Source organism: Brienomyrus brachyistius, chromosome 20, assembly GCF_023856365.1.
Source record: "Brienomyrus brachyistius isolate T26 chromosome 20, BBRACH_0.4, whole genome shotgun sequence".
Taxonomy (NCBI): domain Eukaryota; kingdom Metazoa; phylum Chordata; class Actinopteri; order Osteoglossiformes; family Mormyridae; genus Brienomyrus; species Brienomyrus brachyistius.
In genome coordinates this window covers 19,805,796-19,820,863 of record NC_064552.1, presented here as the reverse complement: position 1 = coordinate 19,820,863, position 15,068 = coordinate 19,805,796, and the positions used below count along the sequence as shown (strand labels likewise).

Genomic DNA, 15,068 nt, shown 5'->3' with positions numbered 1-15,068 from the left:
GTGAAATGCTGTTTGTTCCTGACCCGATTCATTGTCGTCATTAATTTTTGAACCGTAATGTTTATTTCTCCAGACAGGTCATTTGTAAAAGTCCATCATATGCCTTCGGAAAAGCTTCGCCGGTTTGTTTTTTTATCAACAGATTTCTTTATGCATAACATTCTGCACCTTGTGACGAGCCTAACAAAAACCTTTAGGCCATTCTAGATATTCTAGGTTTCCGTTTACCTATTCGTACCTATACTTATAGCTGACAATTGCTTATTTATTGTTTATAGAACTGTTTACAAACTCTAGGTTTGACTCATCCTCAAAATACGTAGTTTAAAAAGTAGGCTAAGGCTAATATGTATGCTGTTCAGATTTACGTCGTGATCGAAGTATACACTTTTAATTAGGCCTAATGCGTTGATTGATTGATTGATTGATATAGGCTTATTGAATGGATGCCGGTGACACTAATATAGCCGTATAATGACTAACACGCAAGCCCACGACGTTTCCTCACACGCTTTTTACGATGGTAATTTAGTAGTAAACACTACTAATAAAAAATTTATCTGAATATTGAACGACGCAGAAGAAAATCGGCTTTCCTATACTGTTTTGAAAATAAGAAGTGTATTTATCCGCACTACGATACTATGCAATATGTGCCGTTAATCTAATCTAAGTAAGTCGCTGGTAAATTGTAATAAATACATAGAGATAAATGTGTCTATAGCGTATTAATATTAATACTTTAAAATGAAATAGGCGGTTAAGTAAGAGGGAGACGTGCCGTCGGTGGGAGGTTCTAGGCATCGATAAGGAGGTGCGACATCCAGGGAGCGCAGCTGTCAGGGAGCCTGCGAGCCTCACGGACATCGGGACGCGTCCCCGCAGCGGAAAGGCGAAACGCAGCACATTCAGGTCAGAAAAGCCGCAGCAAAGAGAAAATCGGAGAGCATGAGAAGGAGGGGGAAAGCGACCGCGATGCGCTCCTGAGCCATACCATGCGTCTTCACTAGCGGAGCTGCTCCTGAGTTTATCCTGCCGATTGTGGACGTAAAAAGGCGCATGTTCAGGGACTTGTGGTATATTTTTACTTTGCAAGGGAGAGCCCTTTGTGGTCTCGCATAAAATAAGATACCATTCAAGCAGTGACATCACTACCGCTACTCCAGTCTCCACAACTACTGCTACAAATACCGTTTAGTACCACCACTACTGCGACCAGTACAAGAATCACTACTAAAACCGTTGATTTTAAACAAAAGGTACGGTACCATTTTAATCTCATTTAAGCATATTTTCAAGTAATACTTTAACTTTGCGTATGGATACATGGCTGCATAAAACATTTAGGCTCTGCCTTTCTTTGCAGTTCTATGCTTGCAATTACACAGTGTGCGCTGTTTTTGGAAGGCATTACAGCACATGACTATATATGGTTCGAGTGATGGACTGATTTCTGCATGCAGTAGGAAGTACTACTTAAGTTGTGGTTTGTTTGTCTATTACGCGTAACCATAAACCAGTGGCTTGCTTGTACATAAACTGAGAAATCCTTTCGCGGGAGCGCAAGGCTCGCGGACTTATTGTATTCGCACAAGTTGTATGGATGATGTATTTCACTATTATTGTTTTATTTTCAGTTTTTAAACTGCTGTACGTTTCTTTGGAATCGCCTTTTTGATGGCTTCCATTGATTCACGATCAACGGCTAATTAGTAGCGCAGTACTGATCAGCTAAGCGTAGAGTTTAAGGAAGTTGCCGGTAATATCGCTGTGCGCTTCGACACCGATGATTAGCGCTCGTATTTAGCGGAGAACAGTAGCTATGGGTGGACATGGATGGGCTGCGTGAACAGGTGGCATCCGCGGCTGCAGTGATTCAGTGCCGAGTCTGTCCGGTGAAAGTGCTTAGCGGCTTCAGGTGTGTCTTTCTATATATATATATATATATATATATATATATATATATATAAGATGCGATCCACACGCGTGTACGTATGTCTGTTCCTTTATCTTCTTATCTATAAAAGAGAAGAAATGTAACAGCTCATCACTGGTTATTATTGTTATTATTAATGATAATATTTTTGGTATGTTGAGTGCTTGTATACCAGACATTAAACGTGCGTTTCATATTCCTACGAGAACAGACCACACGGGCTTAGATATTAGCAGTGTAATTTTTCACTATACTAGTTCTGTACTTGCAGAATAATACTATTTCTGCGCGGTTTTTTTAACGGCATGTTTAAATCTTCCACACAGGCTCGGTAACAGCTGGAAGCTGTCCTGTTGGCAGTATGAAAAGATCTGGGATTTCGGCTTGCTTCTCCCTAAGCCTCAAAATCAGCATTGTGTTGGCAGTGCTGCTCTTCAGAATTCAATTGGTGACTTCAGAGAGTCCGGAACAGAGTAAAAAAGATGACCATTCTCCAGTTTATAATGAAACCAAATCATGCACTGGAAGTTACCATTGCAATGAAGGAGTGATTCTGCCAGTGTGGCAGCCTGTAAATGCATCATACGGGGACAAAATAGCAAGGGCAACAGTCTACTTTGTTGCCTTGGTTTATATGTTCCTTGGAGTTTCTATCATTGCCGATCGCTTCATGGCATCCATCGAGGTCATCACATCACAAGAGAAAGAAATAACTATCAAGAAACCCAACGGTGAAACCACCACAACCACTGTGCGGATTTGGAACGAGACTGTTTCCAACTTAACTCTCATGGCCCTTGGCTCGTCCGCTCCAGAAATCCTGCTGTCCGTTGTGGAGGTCTGCGGGCACAACTTCAACGCGGGCGACCTTGGCCCAAACACCATCGTGGGCAGTGCCGCGTTCAATATGTTCGTCATCATTGGCCTCTGTGTCTATGTTGTCCCAGATGGAGAGCACCGGAAGGTGAAGCATCTGAGGGTGTTCTTCGTCACTGCCACCTGGAGCATATTTGCGTATACGTGGCTTTACTTGATCCTGGCTATTATCTCTCCGGGTGTGGTGGAGGTATGGGAAGGGCTGCTGACCCTCTTCTTTTTCCCCCTCTGTGTTGGCTTTGCCTGGATTGCTGATCGCAGGCTTCTGTTCTACAAGTATGTGTATAAGCGCTACCGAGCCGGAAAGCAGAGAGGGGTGATCATTGAGACAGAAGGAGACCGGCCTCTGCCCTCAAAAGTCGACATTGAGATGGACGGCAAGATGCTTAACTCCAACTCGGTGGACTTTCTGGATGGAAGCCTTGATATGGAGGATAAAGACTTTGATGATGAGGAAGCCAGGAGAGACATGGCTAAAATCTTAAAAGAACTTAAGCAGAAGCATCCCGATAAAGAAATGGAGCAGATAATTGAAATGGCCAACTATCAAGTGCTGAGCCAGCAGCAGAAGAGCCGCGCTTTCTATCGCTGTCAAGCAACCAGGCTGATGACCGGAGCAGGGAATATCTTGAAGAAGCATGCCGCCGACCAAGCTCGGAAGGCAGTGAGCATGCACGAGGTGCGCAGTGAAGTTGCTGAAAATGATCCAGTGTCAAAGATCTTCTTTGATCCCGGCTCATACCAGTGTCTGGAGAACTGTGGCACGGTGGTCCTCAACATCGTCCGACGCGGCGGTGACCTCACAAACACCGTGTCGGTTGAATTCCACACTGAGGACGGTACCGCCAACGCCGGCTCCGACTACGAGTTCACGGAAGGCGTCGTGATCTTCAAACCCAGTGAGACGCAGAAAGAGATCCGCATTGGTATCATCGACGATGACATCTTTGAAGAAGATGAGAACTTCCTGATTCACCTCAGCAATGTCAAGGTGCTGTCGGTGGGAGCTGGGGAGTGGAACCCTGAGGCCAATCACGTGGAGACCTTGGCGTGCCTGGGTCTGCCTTCCTCCGCAACCGTGACGATCTTCGACGATGACCACGCCGGCATTTTTACTTTTGAGGAGCCCGTGATGCATGTCAGCGAAAGCGTCGGCATCATGGAGGTGAAGGTTCATCGTGCGTCTGGGGCCCGCGGTGTGGTGGTGGTTCCCTACAAGACCGTCGAAGGCACGGCAAAAGGAGGAGGAGAAGATTTCGAAGATACCCACGGAGTCCTGGAGTTCCAGAATGATGAAATTTTGTAAGTACCAGTTTATATTTACCATTTTTTTCCCACTTTGGCCCTGCTTATTTTTAAGGAAAGCAGGTTTGCAATTAAAAGTGACTAATATATATAATTTTTTTTTTTCTTCCAAAGATATGTATCTGCACCACTCTGTGGATTTAGTTTATATTAAGCTGCTTGCTGTGCTTTAAGTGCTCATCAGCCCCATTCAATAACGTGATTGTTGATCGTTTACATTGTTGTTTACATTGCATTTCCATTTACAGTGATCCCAGGTACCTCTTTGCTTCAAACAGGGCTTCTTTGTCAACCTCTGCCTTCTCTCTGTCCCTTTCTTTGTTCTGTTTCTTACTTTCTGTCTTTCCTCGTGGCTTTGCTTTTAACTGTGGATTTGTCACCTATGACTGTGCCATGAGAAAGAACTTAATCTCATAGTCCAATCTTAGATCATTCTGCATCTTCCCCAGTTAGGCAACACAGCGCAGCACAGCTGTAAAAATTCCCTTAGACTGAGCAATTAGTTGGTATTTCTGCAGATGTGGTTCTTTGTGGCGAGAGAGTAGGACCACCAGTATTGGTGGCTAGTAAATTCAAATGGAGAGGTAGATGGTGTATGCTCATGTGTAGTGGGATGTGGTACACGCTAATGTAGAGTGGGATGTGGTTCATGCTAACGTAAAGGGATAGCTGGTATATGCTAACGTGGAGTGGGATGTGGTTCATGCTAACGTAAAGGGATAGCTGGTATATGCTAATGTGGAGTGGAACCTGACACACTAATGTAAAGTGGTAACTTGCAGAGGTAGAAATTTCAGGTCCAGAAAGTAAAAATCCAGACAAGGATTTTGTTTCAACCAATCAATTGAGTATGAAGAGTCACAGTCACAAAGTACACAGGTGGTTAGTTGAAACAAAACCATGGTCTGGATTTATACCTTCTGGACCTGAAATTTCCACCTCTGGTATCTCGTATGTGCTAGTGGCATCTGATAACCGGCTAGAGAATTTTTCTTTGACAATCCAACAGTATATTTTTATGATAAAATGGTCATTGTATGTATTTTTCTCTCCAGTCATTTCTAATTAGACACCAGGGTGATGTTGAAAGTTTGTTGACATACAGCAGGTTTGATTAATTACGCAATACATGAATACTTTAATACTTCAATAGCTGGCTTAATAGCTACCTTGCAATTATCTAGTGATCTCATCGCATGCTCACAGTAGTCAGGGGGGCCCTTGTTACGTGTCCCACTGGAAAGTGACATACTGCAGGATTTTATAACTGTAGACAGTAGACATGTTTTAATCATAGGTAATGCCTAGCTGCAGTGGGAAAGACGTTAATCACACCCTGCAAAGGGTGGATTAAGGCTGTGAATCAGGACTGGCTTTTTAATTTGCCCTCTCTCTGACATCTCTACGGAACACATAAAGGCACAGCATTGGGAAATATTTTAGAACCGTTTTGCAGCCATTCACAAACATTCGCGAGGGAACACAAATCTGTTTAATTGTTTAATACTTTCCAGCGCTATCCCTTAATGGGCTCTGTACATGTTGGGAGGGGGATGCTTTGCGTATGCAGGCTGGCTCATCCTCTCTGTCATAGTAACAAATACACTTACATTTTCGCAGACTCATATGCTAATGTATGTGAAAAGACAGTTGCTTTCAACAAGCGAACCTGCGTTCTCTGACGTCTTTAAGCACAAGTCAGTCCATAAGTGCTGTCTTCTACACACATAGGGGCCATTCTTTTGATCCCCACAAGGGAAAACTCTGTTTTGTAAAAATCTGTGACTGCAGTCATAAAACTAAAAATGCCAAAAGACTTGTATTTTGTATGGCTACTTATGGTTAAGGTTAGGGCTGGCTTGGGGTTAAGGTTGTCATTGCTGGGATTAGGGTTTTGCTTATAGAAATAAATTGAGCGTCATAAAGAGATGAATACAGTCCTGTGTGTGTGTGTGTGTCTGTGCCTGCATTCTATACATGTGTATGTCACATGAACCTGTTCTTTGACCATGTTAGATGTCTGTGTTTCTAGAGAAGGCGAACCATCGTATTCGTTGACAGTAACTGAACCTGAAGACCAAATGCTACGTTGTTAGATTATTTTTATCCACTGGAGTTTTGACTAGACTGTATGACACAGAGGACTGTTTGATTTTCTTTGTCTACAGTCCATGTCACCTGCTTTCATATGTTACGGCTAATAGGTCTCAGCCATTGACTGGCTGGAAGGAGCTTTATAAATAAATTCTGCCAAGGTTCCCTTTACGACATTTGCTCATTTTTAGCCACAATGCACCTTCTTTCGCAGCTTCGTTTTTAAGTTAGCAGGACGGCCATGCTCGTTCCCCAGGGCCCTTGGCATCCTCTTGGTCCCATCAGGTCCGGAAGTGAGTGGATGAGTGGGAGTAGACAGTCATTTTTCATTACCCACAATGCAGTGCTGCAGGAGCAATGCTCAGGTTGACTGTGCTGACCGAACTCACCCCCAGAAAGGGCTTCGAGAGTCCAGGCTGGAGGCATCTGGACATTGGCACACTCCCATGGAACCCCCCCCCCCCCCCCCCAACTTAGATTTAACTCTTAGTATGCCAAGAAAATATAAATACATTAATACAGTAAATCATTTGAGCACATACATTTTAAGAGATGGATAAGCATAATTGCTTATTATGCTTATTATGAGTCTAAGGAATGCAGGACAGCAAGGAATATTTCATGTGACCCAAGGGAAGAAGGAAGAAAGTTTTATTGGGGGGGGCACAGTACTTCAGCCTCAACACAAGAACACAAGGAGAAAAAAATTATGTAGGAAGACGAAATGGCATCAGATGGCAGAAGGGTGGCAACTCTGTAGCGGTAATGGGGGGGTGGGGGGAGAAACTATCGTGATTGGGAATAAGGACCAGGTTTGTGAATGGGCCTATCAGCTGACCCCGTCCTCCCCATGGCACCCGTCCATATTTTAGAAATAAATATAAACTATAAGGAAAAAAGCAAAGTAGTTGGTTCTCGGTATCCACAGGGGATTCGTTCCAGGACCCCCACAAGTGTGCAAATCCCGTATATAAAATGCCATAGTATTTCCATATAGCATACTCACATCACTTTAAATCATCTCAAGAATGCTTGTAATACCTAATACAATGTAAATGCTGTGTGAATACTGTTATGTATAGGAAACGATGACACAAAAGTTTGCCCATGTTCAGTACAGATACAACCATCATAGTACATAGAGAAAATACACTTATTAATGGAAAAATTCTCACTTTATTCGCATGGATTCGGCATAATGTTTGGCATGCAGCAAACTCAAGATTCACTTCTCAGAACGTTCTAGAATTTTTAATCTCCCCCCAAGTATTTGTGACCCGCAGCTGGTTAACTCCATGGACATGGAACCTGCATAGGGCGGACTGTGCAGTGAGAGGGGCGACATGCATAGTGTGAACCAGAGTGAAACAATGAAATGGAGAATATTAATCGTTTATCCCACATTTTTATAATGAACTCTGGTTTAGAAGGAGGTTGGCCCTGATGCCTGACAGGGGCCGTTTCACAGGGACTGTTTTGATTATCACGTGGCTCACAGGTAACACCGCAGCAGTGGAATGGTGGAGGAATGACCTCGAGGTGGCCTGGCTTTCTCACTCCTGCTTTGAATGGCCGGCTTCCCACAAGTAGGGGGGGTGAAGTCACGTGACTTTATCACACCTGTGGGACTGGCCAGAGCCGTCCACCCAAGTAGATGGGCAGCATCGCATGCCTGAATGCCTGTGATGCCTGAGATGCTCAGAGGTGGACAGTTCAGGTTCGGAAAGTAAAAATCCAGACAAAGATTTTGTTTCCACCAACCAGCTGAGTTCTCTGTGATTGTGACTCTTTATACTCAGCTGGTTGGTTGAAACGAAATCTTGGTCTGGACCTTTACTCTCTGGACCTGAATTACCTAGCTCTGGTGATGTTATAAAATGGACCTGGGAGACTCCAGCAGTTTCAGAACCTAGCTCTGAGTAGGGTGACCTGATAATCCATGTCAGGGACGAAACTTTGAGCTAGGACAGGATTTGTAAGCTACCATTTCAATCAAAAGGACCTGGATTTCACTAGTGCACTTGCTGTGTGCTGATTGGTCAGTCTCCTGTAATCATGTATGTGTCACTAGTGTTAATATGAAGCAGCTGGATGAGTCTTTCTATCAAGGAAACAAACCTGTCAAAGCACAAGAACTGAACTATTCAGCTAAGCAGAGGAGCCAGTGTAAAGTTAGTTTGTAAAACCTAAAGAAACTCCGAGTGTCGTCTCTGACATGGGTTAGGTGGCGCTGTGTGTTTGTGGATAACTTAAAATTTTCTTAAGCTGAGGGTGGTATGCTTTTACAAAGGCAAATAACCGTGGTTAATGGATGCTGAAATTCATCACAGCCTGCCTCTTTGGTAAAAGCTGCTGTAGTTTTGGAGTATTATTCATGCTAAAATGTGCCACTGAATAAGATGAACTGCAGAGAGCAAGGCTGAATGAAGGTGAAAGTGCCACATGTGTGCAAAGGCATCCAGGATGGGAAGACGGCTGAATTGTCAGGGCAGCGTGACGTCACCGCACACGTGCCTCAGAAGGCGAGGGCTTCTTCTATAATTCATCTACCTGTTAGTGAGCGGAAATGCATTTACATCAGCTGACATTTAACTTAGCCCTGTCGCCTCAGCTGCGTCGCCCATGACTGTAGAGCAGATGCACGTGTCCCTGTCGCCACACGCTGGATTCTGCATGCCTTGCTGCCATGACAACCTCGTTCCCGTATGCTGTACGTGCACTTTGCCCCTGCTGGCCTCCTTTTGACTCTGCCCGCTTACCTGGGATAGGGCCATTGAATGGGCATGTATACTCTGTCAGGTTTCAGGAGGCCTAACAGAATACCTGTGTCGGGCCCCCCCCCCACTCGTGAAATTTACCTCAAAGGACCAGTTCCCTCCCCCCTGCTTGGTGAATTGTACCGAGGGGGCCCAACTGACATTTTATCCGGGGGCCCAGAACATCTAGCTACTCCTTTGATCTAGGATGTCTGCTAACTGTTTTGGGGGTGAAATTTGGATAAAAAAGTACATTTTGTCTGTCTGCCTTCTCTGTGATCTTATTGTGACACCATCTGCCTGACCAGTCGCTGTGGAAATGGCTCCTCGATGACCTGCATCTAAGGCTCTGTTTGGACTGACCTTGATGCTTAGATATGGCAAATGAGCCATGGTGGATGAGCTCCTGTCCATCATAAATAGTGCATGTTATTAATTATATACTTTTAGTTAGAAGTAGCAATTTGTGTCTTGAAGGTTCTGGAGTCACAAACAGGTAACATTCCTTTAAAAAAAAAAAAAAAAAAAAGGATTTTGGGCTTTGTGGAAGAGGAACAGCACAGGTCAACTTGGAGGAGCTGGCTAAATTAACAGTGAAACGACATCTGTTTACATAACGCAGACATAATGGAAACAGAGCAGTGAATCAATAAAGTAAACTGGACATGGTGTAGACTGTCTTCACAAGAAAAAACAGCATATCTAGGAAGGGAGAGTGGAGACAGAGGGACAGAGGATCAAAGAGTGGAGAAAGCAGAGACAGAGGCTCTGGGGGGCGGAGGCAGCGAGATGGAGGCTCTGGGGGGCGGAGGCAGCGAGACGGAGGCTCTGGGGGGCGGAGGCAGCGAGACGGAGGCTCTGGGGGGCGGAGGCTCTGGGTGGCGGAGGCAGTGAGACGGAGGCAGCGAGACGGAGGCTCTGGGGGGGCGGAGGCAGCGAGACGGAGGCTCTGGGGGGGCGGAGGCAGCGAGACGGAGGCTCTGGGGGGGCGGAGGCAGCGAGACGGAGGCTCTGGGGGGGCGGAGGCAGCGAGACGGAGGCTCTGGGGGGGCGGAGGCAGCGAGACGGAGGCTCTGGGGGGGCGGAGGCTCTGGGGGGCGAAGGCAGCGAGACGGAGGCTCTGGGGGGGCGGAGGCTCTGGGTGGCGGAGGCAGCGAGACGGAGGCTCTGGGGTGGCGGAGGCTCTGGGGGGGCGGAGGCTCTGGGTGGCGGAGGCAGCGAGACGGAGGCAGCGAGACGGAGGCTCTGGGGGGGCAGAGGCAGCGAGACGGAGGCTCTGGGGGGGCGGAGGCTCTGGGGGGGCGGAGGCAGCGAGACGGAGGCTCTGGGGGGGCGGAGGCAGCGAGACGGAGGCTCTGGGTGGTGGAGGCAGCGAGACGGAGGCTCTGGGTGGTGGAGGCAGCGAGACGGAGGCTCTGGGTGGTGGAGGCAGCGAGACGAAGGCTCTGGGTGGTGGAGGCAGCGAGACGGAGGCTCTGAGTGGTGGAGGCAGCGAGACGGAGGCTCTGGGTGGTGGAGGCAGCGAGACGAAGGCTCTTGCTGTTAACCTCCCGATTCCTGCATGTACTGTAGAATTGGCGACATTTTAAAAATGCTATTTCCAACGGTTCCAATGGTTTGGGTTGATTAAGCGATGTCGTAATTCTGATGGCCATTCTTAAGTCCTGCATTCATCTGCAAGCTGTTGCACAAAGCATTGCAATCTGACTCACCTTCAACAGGTATGTTCCGCTTTTCTTTCTTCCTGTCTATTCATCCCAACCTTTTTGGATACCTTTTTAATTGACCTTTTGGGCTTGAGCATAAATCCAAATGGCGTCTCCTGTATTCTATTTTGCAAGCTGGGGGGTGTAGATGCCAACTGTACCGTCTCCTCATGCCAGCCTGCCACAGGCCAGGCGGGAATGAGCAGAACTACCAGTGGCCACACTGCTGTGACACCTTGTGACGTTTCGTTTGAGATGGCAGATGGCTCTGACAGCAGATCTAGTGACACTTTTCTGAGCAGAAATGTACTTCGGGGTCTCTTGGTTTTTCTGAGCAAATAGGTTTTCTTGCACTATTTTTAAGCTGCATCACTGTGTATTTTGTGTCTTTTTTTCCATTGGTAAAAATCTACAGCAGAGTACAGGCTGAGAGATTGCTGATCTTTGTCAGTTGAAACCCCCTCGACGCCCTTTTCCGAAGACCAGCAGGCTGAAAAACCAGGGATTATGCCTGAACACACTGTTAGAACTGCTTCCTTGTTGTTATGCCACGCAATCTATTACTACATTGTAATATAAAACCATCCATACATTCCTCCATTCATCTTACAATCCTTCATCCAGCACAGGATCAGGGTGATTCTGGAGACTATCCCAGGAATCACAGGGCACATGGCAGGGGGACGCCCCGGACGGGGTGCCGGTCCGTCGCAGGGCAGGGGGACGCCCCGGACGGGGTGCCGGTCCGTCGCAGGGCAGGGGGACGCCCCGGACGGGGTGCCGGTCCGTCGCAGGGCAGGGGGACGCCCCGGACGGGGTGCCGGTCCGTCGCAGGGCAGGGGGACGCCCCGGACGGGGTGCCGGTCCGTCGCAGGGCAGGGGGATGCCCTGCACTTTTTACACTGAAGCAGTAATGTTATTTTGTTCCTTCACTTCATGCTACTAAATAGTTGTGAGAAGAAAACTGTAGCTCTGTGATTTTACTTGTTAAACTCTGGTTTTAATGTTTACAGTTTTTAAAAGGCACTCTTAGCCAAAGTGATATGTAGTTTTGTGAAAGTGCTGTCAGTCTATCTCTGGAGCAGTTCTGGATTTTGCTCGAGTCCAATGATGAAACCTGTTGGTCCTGAGATTTGAACCCCAGACCTTCAGATCACAAGCACAGCCTCTTAATCCGCTGAGCCACACACCATCTTCAGCTACAGCAGCACTCAAGTGTTCAATTATACTGACAATGTTCCCAAAAAAGGATGCAGAGCGTTCCATTAGCAATGCACGACGAGTACAGCATGTTGATGCCCTGAGTTTGTTTGGCACCCTCTTCAAAGTTCTGGGAGTTTCTGACTCTGAGGCTGGGTAGCACTTATTACATTCTAGCACTCTTCTAAATTTACATTGCAGGACATTAGCATTTTAACTTCCCAGATTTATGTAACTGCTTTTTATACCTCTTAATAGACAAAGAAGATTACTGTAGCGGGGAGGCCTGGTGGTGCAGTGGTTAGCATCTCCACCTGGGTCACATGAGTGTGGAGTTTGCATGTTCTCCCCATGTCGTCGTGGGGTTTCCTCCGGGTACTCCGGTTTCCCCCCACAGTCCAAAGACATGCTGAGGCTAATTGGACTTCCTAAATTGCCCGTAGGTGTACATGTGTGTGTGTGTGTGTGTGAATGGTGTGTGAGTGTGCCCTGCGATGGGCTGGCCCCCCATCCTGGGTTGTTCCCTGCCTCGTGCCCATTGCTTCCAGGATAGGCTCTGGACTCCCCGCAACCCAGTAGGATAAGCGGTTTGGAAAATGGATGGATGGGTGGATTACTGTAGATTCACAGCATTAAATATCAGATTATTATCTCCAGATCGTACATTTACTGTAGTTAGCATTGTTAATCACTGTAGTTTTCTACACTGTCAGAAAAAAAAGGGTAAAAATTTGTACCTATACTTGTCACTGGGGCTGTACCCTCAAGGATCTGCCAATTGTACCCTTAGCTGTAGGTAACTATACCTTTTTAAGGTACAGGAACATTTCTGTACCATTGATGGTACATAAATGGTGTTTGTACCTTTGGGATCTTCCTCAGAGTCCATTTCTGTACCTTAAAAGGTACAATTACAAAGGTACAGCCCCAGTGAGAAGCAAAATTCACATTTTTACTGTTTTTGAGTGTATAGAGATATTGTAAATGTACAAATATTTTCTAATAGCTGAGAATATTCTGAACCTCATATTCAGCCTCGAGAAAGATAAATGTGTTTTTTATTATTTCATCATTATCACTTGGTGAAAAGCTTACGCATAAGCTTCGCATGTAAATATCCATTATGATTGTTTAAATAAACCCCTTCACCTCCAAAAGTATCATAAAAAAAAATTGAGACCTCTCCAACACAATATCAGATTTCATATATCTGCTTCCTTCTCCTGGGAAGCACCTGATCTCACTTGATTGTACTTACCCACAGATCCAGTGGTTACTAGCATCTTATCCAAAAATAGCGTTCAATAATTTGTGAACACCATACATGAATGGAAATAAAACATAGCTGTCTGAAATGACTATCGTTACCGTCCCAGATTTGATGAGATTAAACAGTATAAGAATGTTAGAGATATTTTGTTTAATTCTCTGTACGAGTCTATCGGGTGAGGATAATGTAACTTGGTGTCGTTCATGATGGTGTTTATTTTTTTAGATATTTGGTGTCTTTAACAAGGTTGCCAAATATCACACATCTGTTGTGACACTCACGCTTTCCAACTCTCACATTCGCACAAGAAATCTACACTATTACATTATAAGCCTAATGTTAGCTACACCAAAGGCGTTGGGGTAGTTTGCAAACCCTATAGACTATTTTCGAGGTAATGAAACTGTTACATACATGTAAATGTGTGCACAGGTGTGGGCAGAATGGTGTCAAATTGAAAAACTCACGCCATCCACCTGACCAAAGCTGCCCACTCTGCTTTCATGACCATGTTCTGTAGAGACTAGGCATGTAACGATGAATCGCGAATCGATTAAAAATCGATGTAAATGTATGACGATTTAAACCGGTTGATGTGGAAAATGAATCGCTACTTTAGGAGTACTTCACGGTACTTTACTTAGGAAAAACTGGTGTAATATTACATTTGATTTCTCCACGTCAGTTCGACGTCAGATGTCACTGCGTATTCACGTCGACGTCGTAGTTTAGTGCTTTAATTTTCGGTTTAGACCGAACGCGAGATGGTGAGCGACTTTGGAAGTGAGGACACACCCCTCGATCTTAAATCGGCGGTGTGGCAGCATTTTAGCTTTCCGATGATCACAAATAAAAACGACGAGAAAAGCAGACAAGACAAAAACTGCGTGCAAACATTGTAAAAGACTAATAACATACGCAAATAGCACAACAAACATGCTTCAGCATGTCCACCGTCACCACAGTGAGCTCAATTCATCACCGCCAGAGCGACCACGCATAAAAAGCTGCATATCAAGCCATAGTTTATTTGGTAACGCTTTATATTAAGTGCACCTTCGTAATTCATTCACTTAAAAAGAGCACACATTTTGTGCCGTTTAGAAAGATACAGGAATATTTCTGAATAAATTTGCAGCTCATTCTGTTAAAAAAAATTGTGAGAAAATCGCATCGTGAGTTGTGTGTGTCGTTCCATCCCTAGTAGAGATCTTTGATGTCCTTCCTGATGGTGTTCTTTGGAGATCTTTGTCCTTCCTAATGGTGTTCTTTGGAGATCTTTGGTGTCTTCATGGTGTCTTCCTGGTATTCTGTGGAGGTCTTCCACCATATTTTTCCAACCCTGTGACTTCCTCTGTCCTTCTCACTGTAGAGATTTAAAACCTGACTATTTGTCCAGGACCTGAGCATGGTCGCTGTTTCCTTCCTGTCTCTCAGTATGTATGTGCAGTTTGGAGAGTAACACACTGGATATTTTTCTTCTGTTCAGAAAAATCTACATCTGGTGATTGTACCCATGATTGCAAAAGACATTGCAGGGTGGCAACTAGCAGGAATGATTACTATCCATACATTTTCTGTGACTGCTTGCCCTATTCAGGGTTGCGTGGCGTCCGGAGCCTATCGTGGAGCCTACGGGCACAAGGCCATGAACAACCCAGGATGGGGCACCAACCCGTTGCAGGGCACACTCACACCCATGCACAATTTGGAAATTCCAATTAGACTCAGCATTTTCTTGGGCTGTGGGGAGAAACCGGAGTACATGGAGAAAACCCCACGACGACACAGGAAGAACATACAATTTCCACACACACAGAACCCAGGTCCCAGAGATGTGAGGCAACAATGCTGACCACAGCACATCCGTACCGCCCCAGAAACAATTGCCTTGCCACGCTAATATCTTATTATGCCCACATTAG

At 45.7% G+C, this 15,068-nt stretch overlaps 1 protein-coding gene across 4 annotated transcripts in view; it reads left to right on the top strand.

Annotated features, from left to right (window-relative positions):
* The window catches only part of slc8a1a (solute carrier family 8 member 1a), a 122,102-nt gene that overhangs the window by 4,769 nt on the left and 102,265 nt on the right, over window positions 1-15,068 (top strand). For 2 of the 4 annotated variants that reach the window (XM_048987403.1, XM_048987399.1), the window contains exon 2: window positions 2,263-4,114. In XM_048987403.1, the coding sequence (XP_048843360.1) occupies window positions 2,298-4,114 (1,817 nt within the window). In that variant the 5' untranslated portion in view covers window positions 2,263-2,297. The other 2 variants (XM_048987400.1, XM_048987401.1) reach the window with 2 other exon arrangements.